Here is a 20,832-nt window from a genome sequence, read left to right as displayed (position 1 = left end):
GAAAACGATAATGTTACTTCCGCCGAATTAGTTACATTTTCGCCAGAAACAGACTGTTTCAAATATAAGTGACTGACTATCACAAACTATACAGAACCTCCTCCCTGACAATGGCGCCGAGACAGTTTGTTTATTTTTGGACCACAATTCTTATATGAGACGATTCTATGATGACCCAATGTTATTTTCCATAGCAAAATTACTTTACGAACCTGGGGATGAACGAGTGACGTCAGGACTTTGGTGGTCTATTGACTCCATTTTAAAATTAATGTAAAATATTCCAAAACATACAGTATGTGTGTGCACAAGAAACTGGCGCTGACAGGTCCAGTGGTTTGCAAGATTAGCTCCGGACATGCACACACACACACACACACACACACACACACACACACACACATCCTCTTATAGATGGCTAGCCTCCTGCAGAGCCACGCCATAAGACCCAGTCTTGTGGGGGTCATCCCTATGTTCCCCGGGTTCTATGTTCCCCCACTAAGGTTAGGGTTAGGGTTAGGTTTAGGTTAGGTCCTATGTTCCCCGCTCTCCCTAGGAAAGCGGGGAACATAGGACCCATGGGTCACAGACATTCGTCCATTCTAGTAAACTAGTTAATGAGGGTCAGCTCTCAGCCAGAAATTAGCATCCCTATTTGCTGTAACATTACTATGATAATGCATAGTATTTGCCTAACCCTTGTCTGTTTTCCCCTCAGGGCAAAATGTGGCTAAATGGCAAAGGAACGTGTAGACCGTAAGGATTCTCCAACCCTTGTCCCAGCGCCCCAACCGTCTGAGAGGGTGTCAAACCTCACTGAGGCAAACCTGGGCCGCTGGCACTAAAATGTCCCTAAGTGGTGGCACTGCAGGCGGGAAAGGTGTGGACTCTAATGCGGTGGACACTTATGACAGCGGGGATGAGTGGGATATCGGTGTTGGCAATCTGATTATCGACCTTGACGCTGATTTAGAAAAGGACAAACTTGAGATGTCTGGCACAAAAGACGGCATGGCAACACCACCCAGTGCAGTAGCAGCATTGCCTGACAACATCAGGTTTGTTAGTCCTGTGTCTGGCCCTCAAGTTAAGGAAAGCAAATCAAAATCTAAACGCAACAAGAACTCTAAAGACAATAGTAGCAAAGCCTCTGCTGGAGATGGGGCCAAAAAAGAATCTACAGGACGGGCTCAAGGAGAGTCTACAGGATCACCAGCTAGTGCCGGAGTCACTGGCAACAATTCCACTTCTGGGAAGAACTTAGAAAAAGGGGGAAAATCCTCCAGAGGAATCCTCAGTGGTAAAAAAGACAAAGAAGGAGCTACTGGGAAAAATAAGAAGGAAAAAACTGACGGAGGTCCGGTTGTGGCAATACCTGCCGCAGAGAAGGATGTAGTGACTCAAGCCCAAGTTGCTTTGGGGAGTAGCCGTAATGCATCTTTTGAAAATGCACAATCAACAGACTTGACAGGAGCCGATCAAATGGGGAATATTGCACTTGAACCTGTTGGAATAGTACCAGCACTGACCACGAAAATGGAACCAGAGGAGTTAGAAAATAGCAATAATGATTGCAGAACATTAAAAAAGGTGAAAAACGAGAAGGTAAGTTTCTCTTCTTACTAAATGTTACTTGCTTGAAGTTTTTTGTTTTGGCCTGTTAATCTCAAGTTCAACAGGCCAACCCCCCCCCTAAAAACAAAACTATGTGCATATGGGGTAGGGCCGAACTGGCACTGATGTTCATGCTGGTTTTGAGTCAATAACAGGCTAAATCTGTGTACCACAATAGCATGTAATGTGTGACATGTGCGTGTGTGCGTGTGTGCGTGCGTGCGCGTGAATGGTTGAACGTGAAATACATTGTAAATGTTTTCAATGGTCAGAAAGACACTATACAATCCATATTTCAGCTGTGTTTTGGGATTTGTGCTACTGTATTAAGCCTTTTTGCCTATGTTACCTGCATACAACATAACAAAAATCATAGTGATGCATTTTATTACATTTTTATACCAGGAATATTAAGAATTGAAAATGAACAAAATGGGTCACATCATGTCTGTGTTGACAAAGCAAATGTCACCCTTGTTTCATCTGCCTGGACATCTGCGAAATGCACATCTTAGTTGATTAACTGATGGCAGTGTTTTTCACAGCCTTCAGAGACGTTGAAAGGCTGGCCTTGTCATACAAAACAATACACGAAGACTTACTAAACTGTTCACCCACACATATCTTGTTCACTCACACTTATCTTGTTCACTCGTCGAGTTGATATATCAGTGTGTCTATTGTGTGCCCCAGAGCAGCCTTTTCATCCTCTCTCTGTATAAAAGACAGCAGTCTAGGGAGGTGCTGGGGACTGTTTTGTCTGTCATCGTGTTCCATTCTTAATCCCACAAGCCCCAGCAGTGCCTGTTGGAGCAGGGTGGGGGAGGGAGCTAGCGAGGGCAAACCACGATTCTGTCGTTTTTTCCTGCTTCTCTGGAAGTGGAGTGGGGGAAGGGCTGTTGAAGAAGCCTGTTTGATTCCTTAAGTCTGGGATATCCTGCCAGGAATGCAAGCTGCAGTCTCTCCATGGATCGCCTGAATGTGGAAGGAAATTTAAGGACAAGAGGCTTAGTAATGATAATGAACTTTGGTGGAAAAGTCTATCTTGGCCTGGTTGAAAACGATAGGGTTGACCATAGCCATCTCAATTTAAATTTCCAGGCATTGACATTAGGCAGTAATTATGATATCAATACCTGCAATGTATTATGACTGGATTTGTATATTTCATGTATACACAACCAAATGAATGCCTAGCTTCGTTTGAGATTGCTACAGTTAGTATTATTATTATTAATATTATTATTATTATTTACATGTTGGTTCCCAAAGAAATTGTGAAATAAATCCACATCAGTAGGAATTATGCAACTGGATGGGGAAGGAACTAATATGTTAGGAAGTGTGGAAGCCATCTGTCATGTCAGAACTTGACTATTAACTTGACATTATTATTTTTAGAGTGGTCCCAAGAGCCTTATTACCTATATTTCTTGGTAAAGATGACTCACTAACACTTATCCTCTGATTGTTTGCTGCAGTGTACCTACATTGTCGCTGTCCTTAGTTAGAGCTCCCCAAAGCATTGGCTCTTGATTCTGAATAAATCATCTCCGTTCCCCAGCCACTCCACCCCATCCCACCCCCCAGACTGTGTCTCAGTCTCACTCTCCCTCTTCTGATTATACAAGCCTGGAGGAGTAAGGAATTTGTCAGCTGCCTCAATGTGCTGCTGGCCTTGACGAATGGAGCAGCTCTCATGGAAAATTACATTGGCAATGTCAGTTCAAAAGGGGAAGGAGAGAAAAAAAGGCTGTGCTTGAGAGTGAAAGAGCATGGCCACCACTCAGCACAGTTGCTGATGTGCAGTTTGGGGATTGAAGGGGTCTCATGAGAGCTAGCTTGATTTCTTTCACTTGCCTGTGCCGAACTGACTGTTGCTATTGTGTTACAGCTCATTCCTTTTAAGTAGCGCCAGAGCTTTTAAAGGCGCTGGAAGAGAAGGCGGAGTATGACCTTATTTTGTGAGGGGAAGCCAATTACATAGATGTGGTTCCACTGTCTGCTAAATTAGTCTGTTATTTGGTGAGTCCATGTGCAAGTAAAGAGATGGTCTGCTTGCATGCTAATAAAGGTCACTCTGTTTAGAAATTAGCAAAACCGTTAAGTGTGTCGGAACATGTAACAGCAACATCTCTGATTTAATTCCAACTCCATCTCTGCTCTCACTTTCCTGTCATTCTATTCACGCTGTACCCCAAAGAATCAAATAAAAATGCAAAAAGATAATTGTATATATATTTTCTGTTCAACAGAAAAACAGCTCAAAGAAGAATTTCATTCTTAAAGGGAAATTTGGCAGATGAATGTGAATTCTATTATTTATATCGTCAGGACATGTGAAAACCTGTCATAACAAAAGCATGCCCAATGCATTATTTGTCAGGAGCTTGTGCTGGAAAATCACCCCAATCTCATAGAAACATCATCAACACGCCCACTCGCTCGCTGTGAATATTCACACAACAGACATTTCACAGACTGAGCTGGCAGTGTCAAGTCCATTGCATGCCCAGTCCACCTGGTTTGGACATTTACGTTCTCACATACAGCCCCTCCGGTTAATGTCTAGATAAGTTCAGAGTTGCAGTGCATGTGTGAAATCAAGAATCAATCAAGAAGAATCTAGAAGGGTTTTATTTGTCACTTACCTTTACAAGGACAAGCAGTAAAATGATGATGGGACCTGTTCTGCTGAACTGTGCTGCTAACATAACAAGACAACACAATATATTTTAGCAGCATATGTCAAAAATGTGCAAGAGCAGAGGCATAATATATCCTATATCTGTGTAGCTTTAGCAACGGTATCAAATGTGCAAAAGAAGCATAAAGCACACACGGTATATACATCAAAAAAGAGAAAAGTCACAAGTTGTTGATATCTCTTGTCTGTTTACACGTGCAAGCATGTCTAGTTATTTGTGAAAGAAGCTATACTGTAGATTCTCTCCACTGTGGATAGCATAATGTGAGACAGCAGAGTTGTCTTACGGTACGTTTTAACAGCGGGCAACTCTGGGCGATGCCGGGCGATATCGCCCAAAAAGATAAAGAAAATCCATCTTTTGGACGATATCGCCCGGCTTCGCCCGATCGCCGGCTCTCATAGACTTTCCTTATATTTTGGGCAATATCGCCCGAGAATCGCCCAGTATTGCCCGCTGTTAAAACGCAGGGTGAGTCTCATACTATTAATGGGCAAGAGAGTCCATACAACAATTTTGCTGTCACCATATAGGCCTACTGTACATGCTAATGTATAAGCACAAAACTATAATATGTAGTTTACTAAATATGATATTTTTAAAACATTGCTGCAGCTCTATTTAGATTTTTCCCTACAGAAGTCAGAAGTCTAAAACAGAAATAAAATGTGTCAAATTTCACTCAGCCAAAACATATGTCCGTAATCATCACTTTAATCATTTCACTGTGTGCAATAACATTTTTAAATATAGTTAAAAATAGGTATAACGCTCATTTCCATTTGCTCCCAGTGGGCCAAAGTAAAGTAAATCCCTGAATATCTTTCACATAATGTGATATTGTACATTTTGTGTGTGAATATTTTTCATATTTTATGAATTAATAATCTCATCCACCGTCTTACTGTCCCTCCATATTTGGGCAAGGCTGTGGTGGACAGTAACGAAACACATTTACTTGAGTATCGATTCTCTGTACTTATTTGTATTTTTGGATACTTTGGACTCATTTCAGAGATAAATATTGCACTTTTGATTCCACAAAATTCTAGGAATGGAAAAACTACATTATGAATTAATCACTTCAGCCCTATTTCAAATATAGTGAAAATAGCTGATATGCAAGCTCAAAAAGCATTGCAATGCAAAGCATTGTGAGCTTGTAGATTTTCACTACTTTATTATATTTTTTGAAAAATAAAAAATCTTTGAATTTCTTTGGAAAATTTCTAAATTTCAATACAGCAATGCCTTGATATTAAATATATATTATAATATTAAAACGTGCACATGGCAGTTGTTTGTCAATAGCGCTCGCTGTATTGCAATATTGTAGTTATTGCGACAGCCCTATTTACAACTCTTAATTCTTAGTTAAAGCCAGTGTTCCTAGTCTACTTTTTTATTAGTGCTAACCTATGTGCTGCACATACGTTAGCACTAATAAAAAATATTGCACTTAGTCTTCTTCTTGTAGTTATTTTCAAGTTATTCACCCACCAAAGCAGAACATCTTGAAATATTTGCATTATGACTGTAACATTGAGAAATACATCTGTCAACAAAATATTTAATGATGTTTCCAATTCAGTTGGCTGATATGCTCAGCAGAAGGTAATGCGTTTCTGAATTTCATACCTCAGGACACTGTGTGCAATGAACCACAAATTGGGCTGAGTAGTAAAGGTAGAAGGAAAAGATGATAGAGATGAAAACATAATCACAGCAGTATTTTCCCTCAGTGTGTCGCAGCCTTTTGCCTACTGGTAAAACGGGTAATTACTGGATCTATTTTCTGTAATGACAACCATTTTGCTCAACTTTATTTCTTTAGGACGTAAAGCCACTATGCTATCCTTCCCGTCTTGCCTTAAACTGTAAGAAATGACACGGCTATGCATTGATTTTGACAACCCGGTGTTGAGTCGTACCTGTGTAAAAATGTGATCAAGCATTTGGTTTGTTTGTGTGGACGTTGTGTGTATTTCAAGTAGATCAAGGGAGGTCATTTTCTTCTGTGGGTTCGTGGCTGCAGTGATTCCTGTGTTGCTGCCTCTGCCTGTTTGAAACACTCACCCTCATGGAGCTCTCACTACTCTGTCTGTCTGTCTGTCTGTCTGTCTGTCTGTCTGTCTGTCTGTCTGTCTGTCTGTCTGTCTATCTGACTGTGTCTAGCTAATCTATTAATATGTGGTATTCACGCAGTTGTATGTTTTTACTTATGCATTTTAAGAGGTGTATTATTGGGGCTCCCCTAAGTTGGGGAGCTCTTTGGAGCCCCAAAGAAATTATGTTGAAATACTCAGGTTCCTTTGGATCCTATTTGGTCATTTGTCATGTCATTGTCAGTTAGCTGTAGTGTGTAGTGGTCAGCCTACCCTACACATACTGCAACCTTATTGCTATCAGCATATGCCCTTAATCCATGAGTCAATGGCCCTGTTTGTAATTTTCTTCTGAATGTGTTGCAATAAACTTCCAACTTTCACACAGCTTGTTAAGGTACCTATAAACATTCCTGCTCCATGCTGGGTGTTCACAGACCATTTTGTGTGACTTTGACAGAAATGGTGTTATAACTCTCACACTGAAGCTGACATGCCATCATTAGCAGCGATGTTGCTAGGTACGCGTCCTCTGAAGTATTACAATCCGAAAGGACGCAGTACACTCACACTGCTATATTGTGAGCAGCAAATCCATGTTGAACTCAAATAAATAAACAAAAGAAACCTTGCTATTGCTGCACTGTCATTCCAGCGTTTTTTAATCTTTAATAAGTGAGCCTAGATGGTGTAAAGCGTCCAAATAACATTAAACTATTATCTGTCTTTATCTCCACGAGGCTGACAGGCCAAGGGGCGGAGATTGTTTTTGCAAACCACTGGACTGATCAGCATCAAACTTTGCATGCACACTCCCAGGAGGCCAAGGAAGATTTAAAAATGTTCAAATCAGCCTCATGGTGGCTGATTTACTTTGGCCTATATCTCTTGAACAGTAGGTCGTACTATCAAAGATTTTCCCCTGGATTCCTGAAATCATGACGCAACTCCCATGTATACCAGATTGAATGTTTGTAAACAAACGGGTATTTCTAGGTAGAATGTCAATGGCTATTTACACTTTAAGTGTGCAGAACATTAGCAATGTCTAGTTTGTCAACCTGTGGGTATTTAGAACAAAATAATATTTCTGATATAACAATATCACAAGTGTTCCATTCTTTCCGAAAGGTTAATGAATAATACCGCTCCAATGCAATGCTGCTGGCGTTATCTACCCGGAAATACATTTTTGGTTGTGGTGAACTTGATTTTCCATTTTCTTTAAAACATGTTTTTCTCCTTCTCCTACAAATTTTGTCCAAGATTCAAACAAATCGGTAAACATAGGGCCTGATTCTTTATGCCCAGATTTTGTACTTAAGAGCTTTTAGGCAAATTCCCAAGTTACGAGTCTGATTCATCAATCTTTTTTTGTCTGTGAATTTTAACGGATGTCCGCTCTTTCTGACGTCTGCTCGGAGGTAGACTTGCATGGAACCAAAGCTTGCGTTTATTGCCCTGCCCTGCCCTTAGCAACACTTTGCTAGCAATGATAAGCTACCAGCTAGAGTCAGTTGTGGCTAGTGTAGTGGTTCGCGCTAACTCCCCCTTGATCGCATGATGTTCAGTTATTCTATCTCTGAACTCCGACTGATTCTACCAACCACTCCAGAATATACAGTATCTTGAACAACATTAACCTTAAACTTTCATCAACAGGATTCCCGCTGTACATTGTGAAAACCCTTGTTTCTACTGCTCAGTGCTTATATCCAGTCTAGAGCCTGCCTACTGTATCTGGTAATTTGCACACAGACCATTTTTTAAAACATAATATAGAATATATTGTATTATATTTTGACTGAATAGCCTATTTTGCCATAATGTAGTAATTACAAAAATTATAATAGATCCGAACCTTGCAATTGAGATCCGAATGCCAATTTAACGATCCCTAATACTGTATATATACCCAACCATGTGAAACAGTGAAACACAGCCACAAAACGTACATTAACAATTAATGTGAGTGTAGGCTACAGGGATAAATAACGTTACAGGCTAGTCCGGCAAAAAGCAATCACAGATCTATCAAACAAAGCCCTGTCATGCATTGTCTTTCCCTCTGTCTGTCTTTGTACAAGGCATGTTGATGTGTGCCTGGATCAGTATGCTATGAGGGAGGCATGCGGGGGGAAGGGAGAAAAGGCTTGTACAACTAATTCAGCTCATGAAAGACTTATGCAGCAAGAGCAGCTGTCTTCCATTGTCAGCCTGCAAATTTCCAGCGCGCCTCATTTGGCCTCTCAATGCGTGAGTAGCAAGAAGGCGAGGGAAGGGAGGACAGAGGGGGAAACAAACAAAAATGCGGTGGAGAGAGAAGGGAAAAATCGAGTTTCACAGCTTTAATTGCCCAAAGTTGATATGGGGCCTACTTCTATTTTTCTATTTAAAAACCAGAGTGGGTGTGTGGTTTGACTATGGTCTAATAATAAACCATGAATCTATTCAGACCCAGTGTGCAGGGAAGGAAGAAGGGCTCTGCTGTGGTGAGAATAGAGAGGGCATATGAGGGGTAAGAGGTGCAGGGGTAAAGAAACAAGATTATGGGCTTGGAGCTGGGGGTGGGGGGAACAGGGTTATGAATGGATAGAGTCTTTAACCCCCAGCACACTGAATAGTTTGTCCCAGGCTGCTTCAGCTGTATGTGGAATGAGAGGAGAATGCTGGCTGAAAGTTCCAGAATTCCTGAATCCTTGAGGCATGTGGTCTGATTAGCAGAACAAAACCCACACAGCGGGAGGAGCAGACATGGCTTCTCCCCCCTTGCCTGGACTTTACTGCAAGTTAGGGAAGTGCTGGCTCAAAGCTTGTTACCAAGTGTGTGTTATACTATATTGCTCTATTAGAACTAGCACTGTAAAGATGGCTCACTATTGAGCAAAGGATTTGCTCAAGCTTGGCCACATTTTTCTGTTGTTATTAACTCAAAGATGCCTTTGTTTTTGTTTGACCAGATTATTGTAATGACACACATACTCACTCTACAAGATATGCTGTTAATGGTCATATTATTGTACCTAGCTCAAAGACAAACTCAATGAAAAAAGCAGTAATTTATAGAGCCATAGTTTAGTGGAATAATTTACCACTTGACATTTGTCTAATAAAAAATAAATCATCCTTTAAGAAACACAAGTACAGAGGCATTTACTGGAATGCAGATAACTATAGTTGAAGGAAGAACTTTAAACAAAATTGAAATGTCATTTTGTACCAGTGTTTATTTTTTAATCTGTTTTATATTATTATTGATGTAACTGTAATGTGAATTAATGCAATTTAATGTTGTCGTTTTTTAATGTGTTTTTGTTCGGCCTGGCAGTGACACGGACGGACCGTCCGTGTGTCCATCTGTCTGTGAACACCTAATCTCCGGCACCGTTGGCCCGGTCGCTGCGAAACTGTGCATACACAGTCCCTGGATGCCAATTCAGAACCTCTGCCCACCAGCAGGTCTAATTTAGCAAAACACATTTTTGGCACAAAATGCCTCAAATCATGAATGTAGTGTCCGATTGCCGTGAAAGGTCTAAGAAAAAATGGCACCCTTTTCTCATTGACCTATTATAGCGCCACCAGGAGGCCACAATAACGTACCTGGCCTGGCGGAGACCTGTGCTCCGAGGAGCACTTTTTCTAGTTAGTGTGGTTGCCCTAACAGGGCAACCAGACTATAGTACTCTACTTTCTTTATTTCTAGATAAACTTTATTTCGGGCTGCTACTCCTCCCACAGTTTATTTTTCCCAATTTAGTGCCATATGTCAAAATGACCGGCTTCAACGGGAATCGTGCGCTTGTACTTTTCTAAGAGATTGGTTACATTGTTTAATTGATATTGATTTATTAGTGCATTAAATTTCCCCATCCACAAAACTCCCATTCAAGATTTCTTTCTCAGAAACCGTAAGGGCTAGAGTTACAAGACTTGGAGGGAAGGTTCATGTTTTAGTGCGAAATTATTTAAAAAAATATTACACCAGTTGGCCTCACGGTGGTGCTATAACAGCCCACTTTACGTTTTGGCCTATAACTCTTGAACCGTAGGTTGTAGAATAAAAATCTGTTTCCCCCTAGATTCCTTGGGTCATGACGCAACTCCCAATATAGGCCACGCCCATTTGCGTCTGGATAGATTTTCCACCATTTTGAATTTTCTTCAAAACACACTTTTAGCTCCTTTTCCCACATATTATACATATTATAACACCTCCAAGCAGAATTTTGATAGTCCATACCGTTCGTCCGTAATTGGCTTCCAAATTTAGTGGGAGGGGCCTGTTTTACAAAAAACGCCAAAAATCACGAACAGAACGTCCGGTCCATCCCAAATTTGAATCAATGTCAATGGTGGTTCACTCAACAAATCCCCATAAGAATTTCCACTTTGATCCATAGGGGGTGCCACAAATGCGCAAAATGTAACCGCTTGATGCTAAAACATGATTTTTGGTGTATCAGTTCTCTCAAAATGAAATACAAGTGATCTCAGGAGTGACATGACGATGTCATTGGCAACAGTCTAACCTCCACGACCGTTTTGGTTGACAAAGATGGCAGTAGTTGAGCCCTGTTTGGTTGCTACTGAGCATGCTAATGAGTGCTAAGTGCTATCAACAAATGTATGCTAACACACACACACACACACATTTAAATTCTTTATTTTTGTCCACATAAATACAAGGTCTAAAGGACACAAATACTGGTAGTGCAATTTGACATTGTGGGTTACTATGGCATACGTGCAGACAAAGGCAATCACAGTTGAAAGGAGACAGTAAACTCATTATAAGCACATCCAGGGGATGTACCCTATTTTTTTCCTTTTATAGTACTATTTTGAGAACAGCAAATCTGCATTGAAATCATAGCAATAACCAAAAAGGATGTTACTGACAAAAACAAAATAATAACCCCCCAACACACTGATTTGGTGCTTCCTCCTCCGCAGACAGATACAGATAGTCGTGTTTTTTCGATTCTCGGAGACCGTTAGTCAGATACATTGTCACATGACACTGCACACCCCCGGGTCACATGGGATACACATGTCAAGTTTGAGGCCAGGAGACAGACAGACAGACAGGATTTATAGATAGATAAGGATTTTTATAACGGATAATTTGAGTACCTAATACAGATGGCACAAAACCTCTGGGGAAAATATTTAATGGATCCAGGTTAATTAGCCAGACCATATGGGAAGTATTTGGTGGATAAGAGAAGCGATTTCAAATCTTTCTTGAATTGGTGATAAGACAACTCCAGTAGATGTAATGGCAGAGAATTCCATATTTTAGACCCTCTGTAGCCTATATTAAACTGAGTTTGAGACGTACAGGGGGGGTTTGAGGAGACTTGAGCTCAGTCATTGGGGGAAGGTTTCTCCCCAATGAGCCATGAACAAATAGACCAATTGATAAACACTGAGGACACTTAATCGGATAAATAAAGGCTAGTTTCTGAAGACGGTATATGGGCTCAAGTTTGGTCTGAGTACTAGCCAAGACAATATTACAATAATTAGTATACGGATAAATCATAGAATAATATTGTGGCTACCTCAGTGCTGATCAAATGACGGGTTTTACATAGATACGTAATACTGTATGTGGTTCCCAGGATATCGATTCATCAAGCATAATGCCAAGGAATCGTGTGGAACACATATTAGTTATTAGGGATGTTATTAATCAATCTATTTTAGATGAGTTGTAGTACATATGAGGTTTAAGGCCAAAACATATGAATTCTGTTGTTTTAATGTTGCGTGATAATTTATTGGACCGAAACCAAATGGTCCAAGTTTTTCATTTAAGACCATTTATAATGGTTTCAGGGTCTTTTTGAGAGTAGAGGACGCTTGTGTCATCTGCAAATACAATTTTAGACGGTTTATCTGAGACATTTGGAAGGTCTTTACAAGAATAACAAAGGCCCAAGAGTTGAGCCTTGAGGGACACCGCATTGCATTTGAAGAAGAGGAGAATTGGTTCCATTATAGGATACAAACTGCTGTCTGTCTTTAAGGTAACTCTTGAACCAGAGGAGTGCATTGTTTTTTACTCCAACTAGTCCATACCCGTTGGGGATATGAGCATCGTTTTCATAGACCTGCTTACTTATTCCTCTGGCAAAATGTGGCAACACTGATCCCAATCCCATAGCCTGGGGGACCAATGGGACCATGACAACAGATGGGCATGCGCAGTAACGCATACTGTAGATATAGAAACCTAGATACCTCATTGGCCTCTGCAGTTCGTTGGAGCGACCTGTCTCCACCATTTTAGAGGAGGCACGCTGCCACTCAAAGTGACTACTGGCCAATCACAGCAGGTTGACCACTGGCCAATCACATCGTGTCTAACTGACTAGTTTCTGCGCGGCTGCCTCTTAAAGGGTTAAGGGCTGGGTTACGAAAAGACCCACCTGCGTCTGTTTGGCCTACCGAACGCCCCCCTTCTGTGACACACGCGGAAGCTTGCCTCCTCTAAAATGGTGCCCGAGATACAGATGCCTCAGAGCCGAAGGAGGCGTCTACCTTTTATATGTCTATGCAGTAACGGCGCAAAATGTGGCAACACTGATCCCAATCCCATAGCCTGGGGGACCATGTAGAGTTAGACAGTGTTTCCAAAAAAGGCTAATAAACAGCTTGAATTTGGGTAAAGTGAAAAACAGGCTTCCTCACGGTGGGCATTTGCTAATGATGAATGGCCATGTGCAAGTGCAGAGCAATTGCTTCAGTGTCAGGGCGTGGCTTGGTTGTACCCTCCGGGTGATTCGACCTGGGATGTGAGTTTGGGGTACTGTAGCAGTACTAAGTGTAGCCTACAGTATAAGTGCCATATATGTTGAATGCTTCTTTCTGAACCCGTCCTGGTGTGTATAAATATTGTTATACTTATGAAGATGTTCATTAATCGATGATAAACATGTTTTTCAAATATTTTGGATATAGCAGGAAAAATGGAAATATGTCTATAATGGCTGAAAATGACTGGGTTGTAGTTCAGAAGGAACTATTCCCTGCACCAATGAAAGATTGAAAATGTGAGTTAGAGGTTCAACAATTTACGCATGAATGGTTTTCAGTAATTTACAGTCAATATTGCCATAACCAGGAGAAGAATGTTTCAGACCAATTAATGTCTTCCAAACCTCATCCTCTGACACCGGTGGGAAATGAATATTTTCATTGATTGGAGAATTCATAAATTGAAGGGGATTGTGGTTGCTGGGTGGAATCCTGGAGGCCAGATTAGGACCAATTTCTGGAAAAAATGTTTTGTCAATTTCTGTGGGTCAGAAATAAGCCCCCCATCAGCCTCAAATTCTTTAGGTAATTTTTTTCTTTGCATTTTTTATTTTTGTTCAGAATACTATTAATTGTTCTCCAAAGGAGAGTCGTGTTATTTTTGTTTTTTAGCTCCTCTAATAATGTGATTTAATGTATTTCTATATTTATTTTAATTTAGTGTGATTTAATGGTGTTGGACTAAAACTTTCGTTTTTAGCCTATTCTAAGAACTCCAGGTAAGTTTAATTTCTAAACAAGGTTTTGATCTGAAAAAGGTTTTGATCTGAAACTGTGATCTAGTTCTGTGATCAAGAACTATTGGCATTGGAAAACATTTACCGAAAGACTGTTTACTCTTGTTGATGACTGTTTAACATCTATTTAGCTTCCAGTCACCTTGTTAGCTCTGTAATGAGACTGCTGTTGGCTTGCACACAAGCCTCTGCTCTAGAGTTGCTCCATCCTAGTGTCTTAGGCGATATAAAAGGCTTATATTATAAATAAATAAATGCATTTATAGTATTTTTTTTTTGTTGAAGTTTTGTAAATCTAACACTGAATTCACACAAGTCGCTGTATTTTGCTGCCACCTTCTGAGAAAGCGGCGAGAGGTTCGGGCCTCACATCTACGTTGCACTGCTGATCTGAGCGATATGTCTGAGTCATAGTGCCGGGGGCTTCGTCAGAGTACCTGTTGTACCAATCTGTTTGTGTCCCTTTTGTGCTCATATATGGAGATCCCTGTATCTGTCAGTCCATGTCCAATTTATGGACAACCCGTATCGGGTTTGTTTATGTCTGAGTGACGTTGCCGTGGTCCTGCCTATATATGGGCGTACCAGGTTTGTTTATGGTTATGTCTGAGTCGGAGTGACGTGGCCGTGGTCCTACCTTTACCTTTGTATCGGGTTTGTTTATGGCTATGTGGCCCGGCCCATCCTCCCATTAGCCATTACTTAAAATGGATGTATCATTTACGAGGTTACATGGCGGCTTTCCGACATGTCGCCTTTCCGACGTTAACGAACCCTATACCTAACCCTCACCCTAACCCTAACCGCACGCGGAAGCCACTAGTCGGAGTGGCGAGATGTCGGCATGGAAGACGGTTACCCATTTACGAACAAGCTGCAAGAGATGAACATCGATTGTCTGTACTTCTCCTCCCTGTCGAGCTCTACTGCCGGTTGCTCGGTTTTAGCCACTTGGAGCAGGGAGCTCTTGTTGGATCACAACTGGCTAATTTACGAGGGTGTCACCTCGGACTCACCCATAATAGAAATCACTTCCGCTGCTGGTGTGAATTTAGTGTCATGAGGTAGTTTAAAACTGATCGAGGTTCGAAACCCTTCAATACAATTAAAAACATTCCCTAAAATGGTACCAGTGCCAGTACTTGGAGTATAAATAAATATTTACAAAGCACATGCTCACCTAACCCCTATGTGAGGACTTGTCTGTAAGACATTTTGTCAGCCTTGTATTTGAAAATGTATCTTAACTATAGGCTGCTGTGTCAACTTATAGCAGATAACTTGGACTACTTGTCATGTTTTACCCAGTTATAGTTTCACACTGGGAGGAATGATAACCAAACCAATGCAGATAATGCTAATCCATTTTCTTATCTGTCAGATGGTGTTGTTGAGGGGTCTCTCTGGTTGTTGTGGTTTCACTGAAGAGGTTGCCAGGACTTATCCGTCTTCTTACATTTTCCTGGATGTCAAAAGGCTATCTGCCAAGAATAGAGCAGCAGCCCACATTTCAGAGTGAGAAATTGGAGAAGCAAGTTAGATCATGTGCATGCTCCCCACTGCTCTCCATATCTCATAAGAGCCAAGATGAGAGGTCAGTCCGGAGAGCAGAGCTTTATACACGCTTTTCTCTAATCCAGTGACTATCGTGTCCATTTTCAGCATAATTGAATACCATCATGGTTAGGCATAAATAGCAGCCTCTTTATACATAAAGGAATTATGCACTGTAGAAGTGTTTTTCTTCTCCTTTGTGAAATGTATCTATGCATTTGTGGTTGTGTGTATGTGTGCGCTTCCAAGCCTGGGAGTACAGATCAGAGATGAAAGGATTTTCTCTCCTATTCTAATCCACACAGACAGCTAGACCCTTGTGATTATTCCCGCCCCCCTCTCTCTACTCATCTCTTTGAATGCAGGGCCTTTCTAATTCACCCTAAAAAGGATTTCAATAGGGGATTATGCTGCTGATAGAAATTAAAGGGAGAACACGTCTGTCCTTTGGGACCAATGTCAAACATTCATGAGTATATGAATGCTCACAGTGTTCAATATTGGATTTTATTTGGACCAATTGTAGCGGGGGATGATATTACATGGAACAAATTGTCCCATTTCCTCACCCTATTAAACTGTGCAAACAATTCATCTCATATTATGAAGGATAGTGTTATTAATGACTGATATTAGCTATGTCATATTAATATTTCACAGCTGTTTGTTTCTCTTCCAAAGTGAAACAAACACCCAAACCTTCCACCCTTTGTTTTCAGTTCATTTCAGATATGTTAAGGCATTAGACATAGATTAGATTAGATTAGAATAGATTTTAAATGAATGATTTGACAACTAAAGGCAAAACATCATAAACTAGAAAATGTGCTCCTCGGAGCACAAGTCTCCGCCAGCAGACTTGTGTTGGGAATGTTGGGAATGTTCTAATTCTTATGTTCTAATTCTTACTAAAAATAGAACATGTTAAAGTGTCATAGTAACATGACACACTGTCTGTATAAGTGTCCTATCCGTCCTGTCGTGTAAGTGTCCTATCCGTCCTGTCTGTGTAAGTGTCCTATCCGTCCTGTCTGTGTAAGTGTCCTATCCGTCCTGTCTGTGTAAGTGTCCTATCCGTCCTGTCTGTGTAAGTGTCCTATCCGTCCTGTCTGTGTAAGTGTCCTATCCGTCCTGTCTGTGTAAGTGTCCTATCCGTCCTGTCTGTGTAAGAGTCCTATCCGTCCTGTCTGTGTAAGTGTCCTATCCGTCTGTCGGAAAGGCGACATGTAACCACTAAATGTTAGCTTGGCTGATGGCACTGATGTCACTTCGGAACGCGCACCGAAGCGCTCCGAAGTGACACATCTATTTATAGGCCGCTATACGTCATGCGTCTCACTAGCCAATCAGAGCACACTCCTTCAACGTATTGTCACGTGTCACGTGAGGCTTGAGCAATGTTAGCTTGGCCGAGGGGGGGACGGGACGGAAAGTGAAACTAGAAAAGGTGCTCCTCGGAGCACAAGTCTCCGCCAGCAGACTTGTGTTGGGAATGTTCTAATTCTTATGTTCTAATTCTTACAAAAAATAGAACATGTTACTGTGTCATAGTAACATGACACACTGTCTGTATAAGTGTCCTATTCGTCCTGTCTGTATAAGTGTCCTATCCGTCCTGTCTGTGTAAGTGTCCTGTCTGTGTAAGTGTCCTATCCGTCCTGTCTGTGTAAGTGTCCTATCCGCGCTCCGAAGTGACACATCTATTTATAGGCCGCTATACGTCATGCGTCTCACTAGCCAATCAGAGCACACTCTTTCAACGTATTGTCACGTGTCACGTGAGGCTTGACCAATGTTAGCTTGGCCGAGGGGGGGGGGGGGACGAAAAGTGAAAACATAGTCTCCTGGCGGGGACAAACATAGTCTCCTGGCGGAGACAATAATTATTTAACTTTTATCCATAATTAGGCACAATGTACTCCAGGGGAATAAATGGCTGAACTGAAATAATTCAATATATTTTGCAAGACATTTTATCGGGGCCACATACAATAGCTCTTATCTTTCCTTTGCAACGCCATTTGTCTTTCATCCATAGCAATACAAGATATGTCTGAGGTCCCCTCATGCACATAATACAAATAGAGCTTGCTGTTAAACATCTTGTTTACATGAATTTGTGGGAATTAGGCAGAACATTTTGAGGCCTACTGGCTCGGGTCTCTGGCCAATTGGAATGAAGCCACACCTCCATAGAATCAATAATCCTTTCTCAATTCAAATGCTCCCTAATAAGATTTTTGTTCGAGTTTTAATGTCCAAATGCTGTTGAAATGTACTTCTTAATTTTAGTTTGTTGCCAAGTCCTTTCAAGCATAGTAACAAGTCGGTCAGTGTTACATGACACTTACACAACTGGCAGTGACTCTTTCACTAGATGCTCTACCAGAGATAGAACTTGGCCCATGGTGAGCTGAATTAATTATAGAGTGAAAATTAAGACTGGGAAAAATAGGCGTGTAGAGTCAGAGCATAATCTAGTATGTTATCCCACACATCATCCCTGCCTCTTACACAGCCCTGGGTAGGCCACCCAGTCTAGCGGAGATATGCACTGTGGTGTGCCCCTTTCTCGTTAATCTTACTGGAGTACAGCACATACTGTATACATTGTGTGTGTGTGTGTGTGTGTGTGTGTGTGTGTGTGTGTGTGTGTGTGTGTGTGTGTGTGTGTGTGTGTGTGTGTGTGTGTGTGTGTGTGTGTGTGTGTGTTGCCTTTTCAGCTTCAGTCCTTGTTAATCGCCTCAGGTCCCCTCTTTCACCTAACATTAAGCAGTTTTGTTCATAGAGATAAAAAATGTATAAAGATCGCTATGGCCCTTTAGCCAATGTGGAGAACAACCCCAGAGAGTCACTCCCACACAACACTAGCCAAAACGCCCACAAGCAGCCAGTGGCAGATTGACATATGAGCATATTGAAATGAAGAACTGAAGAAAACTCAGTGCATGACTCAAAAATTGTTTGGAATATTCTACTGGTCCTAGTAATTTATATTTGAATACAATATTAATATTCATAAACAATAACAGGGTCCGACATTAACAGTTATCAAATTTCCCGGAACAAGTTTAAAAAAAAACTACGGCCAAGCGAAACCTGTCTAGCCCTGCCAAATTGGAACTGCCCAATTGCCAGTACCAATTGAGCGCAAAGTTTTGTTTTCATACTCGATTTCTCTTATCTCTTGCGGGCTGCTGCTGTCTGCCTTTTATGAAGCTCTCTGCCAGAGCAGGGCAGACCAAAATGAGTATGAAAGATAACATTTCACCTGATTGAATTTGTACGAGTGTATGATGATAATTAGGCTGGTCTGTCCCTGCTGCATGTTCATCATTAGTACACGTGTACAGTCAGTATGTGTACACTACAGTATAGTTATGTATTGTGAAAACGCATGTAACAATCCTGTTCTTCCAGCGACTTTGATTGATTGAATACTTTATTAGTCAGAAATGTAGAACAGCACGTGGTACAGTCAGACATTAAGGTATACACTGGTATACACAAGACACAAACCTATATTGATTTCCTTAACACATATACTGCCAATCCCGAGATATCTCGGGACATTAAATCCACCCGTTACCTGCGTATCCCGAGATATCTCGGGATCGTCTTTTTATGTGGTTTAATAACGAAAAAAAAATGTTTTGGTACCATCCTTGATTTTTTTTTTTTCCCATGACGCTTCCGACCCATCCTATGAGAAAATTTCCGACAACCGTTTCCGGTTCGTTTTTTATCTTGAAAAAACAGTTTTTCCCTGGTTTTGGCTAAAGATCATGGTTTTCACACGGTTTAAAAAATGAATGGTAAGCTCCGGTTGTATTTTCTTTTCTTTGATCGACGAACGGTTATCCTCTTTGTGTTTAAAAACGATCTGATAGCCGATCGGAGGCTAAGCTAATCTAAGATGGCCGGTGGGGAAACGTCACAGCCACGTCACAGCCAAACGGATATGACGTTTGCAGCCTCTTTCTGCGGCTGATACCACAGAAGAAGAAAAAGGAAAAAAAGTGTAAACATTATGAGGGCTCGTACGTCCGTCGTTGCTGTTTATAAACACCATCCGATCGCGGATTTTAATGGATATAATTTTTTTGTGAACGGTTCAAAAGGCTATAAAACTCAAAAACGCTGGCAGTGGGTGAGTAGCTTATGAATAAACTCTGGCAGGGAATGTGTTAACACATTAACCGCCAAGAACGTAGTCCTACGGTCCGTTAAATCCAACTGTTAAGTGCCGAGACCGTAGCCCTACGGTCCGGGTGCTTTTTCCTTTTTTTCGAAAAAAAAAACTTTATTCAATTTTCGGTACGGCACATTTCAGTGTAACACCACCGGAAGTCGGAACTATTTGCGATCCCGTTTTTTGTTTCCCGTCGGCCTCCATTCTAAGGCGCACACTAAAACTCCATTTTAGCCCTTGTAGTTTTTTCTCCTCGCATTTCCCATGTTAACATAAACGGTCAGAACTCAAACATGGCTGCCCCGTTTGACACGCCGTCTTCAGTGGGAGACGCAGGCAGATGTCGCCGATGTATGTAAACAAAGCAGAGCTCACTTTTATGGATTTTAACAAGGTCTATGGCGACGTGAAAAAAACAAAAAACAACAAAAAAACCTTGCCACTTGTGAGTACATTCTGAGATTAGCCCTTGGCAGTGGATGTGTAATAACGTTTTTTAAATTCAGTTGAATTGCCTCACGCAGACATTAGTTACATTTCATTTAGGCAGGTTGCATGCTGAATAAGGATTAGCGTACTGTGATATGGTACAAACTGTCCATGCTTCAAATAATGGTTCTTTTCCACCACATGAGCTAAGCTAACCGTGCCGTGCCATCTAACGTATTTCACTGATTCTGGATTGGTTTCCTTGCGCTACGGCTCGGTTTCAGATAAGGTTCTCAGAACCTAAACCTAAACCTAATTTTTTGCTCAGGAGGTGGTATTAATACTAACCTTGAGTTCTGGGAACCCACAACTGAGAATTGCGAAAATAACAGATCTATAAGCCCACACTGTGTTGCATGGCGATGCGGTGTGAGCTTGTAGATCTGCTATTTTTGCTTTTTTTGTGAGGTACTTTTTAAAGTAAACAAAATTACAGAACTTCATGGGTTCTGGAAGGTTCTGGGTTACCGTTCGTTGAGGAAAAGAGCTGTTAGTTAATAGTTGGTCCCTGGAACCAATTCTCTTACAAATAAATATAATTATTGATGTAATATACATAACTTTTTTTTTTTTTAAACAACGTAGTGTTTTACGCATCAACAGGCAAT

General features: G+C 41.1%; 1 protein-coding gene across 3 annotated transcripts in view; it reads left to right on the top strand.

Moving 5' to 3' along the window:
• Positions 1-20,832, top strand: part of znf609b (zinc finger protein 609b) — a 98,338-nt gene that overhangs the window by 33,357 nt on the left and 44,149 nt on the right. For all 3 annotated transcript variants that reach the window (XM_084059337.1, XM_084059335.1, XM_084059336.1), the window contains exon 2: positions 719-1,605. In XM_084059337.1, coding sequence (XP_083915463.1) covers positions 847-1,605 — 759 coding nt within the window. In that variant the 5' untranslated portion in view covers positions 719-846. The remainder of the gene's footprint in view (positions 1-718; positions 1,606-20,832) is intronic.

Source organism: Gymnoscopelus microlampas, assembly GCF_963454915.1.
Source record: "Gymnoscopelus microlampas genome assembly, chromosome: 1".
Classification (NCBI taxonomy): domain Eukaryota; kingdom Metazoa; phylum Chordata; class Actinopteri; order Myctophiformes; family Myctophidae; genus Gymnoscopelus; species Gymnoscopelus microlampas.
Note: the sequence above shows the minus strand (reverse complement) of the source record. Positions and strands in the feature narration are given on the sequence as shown.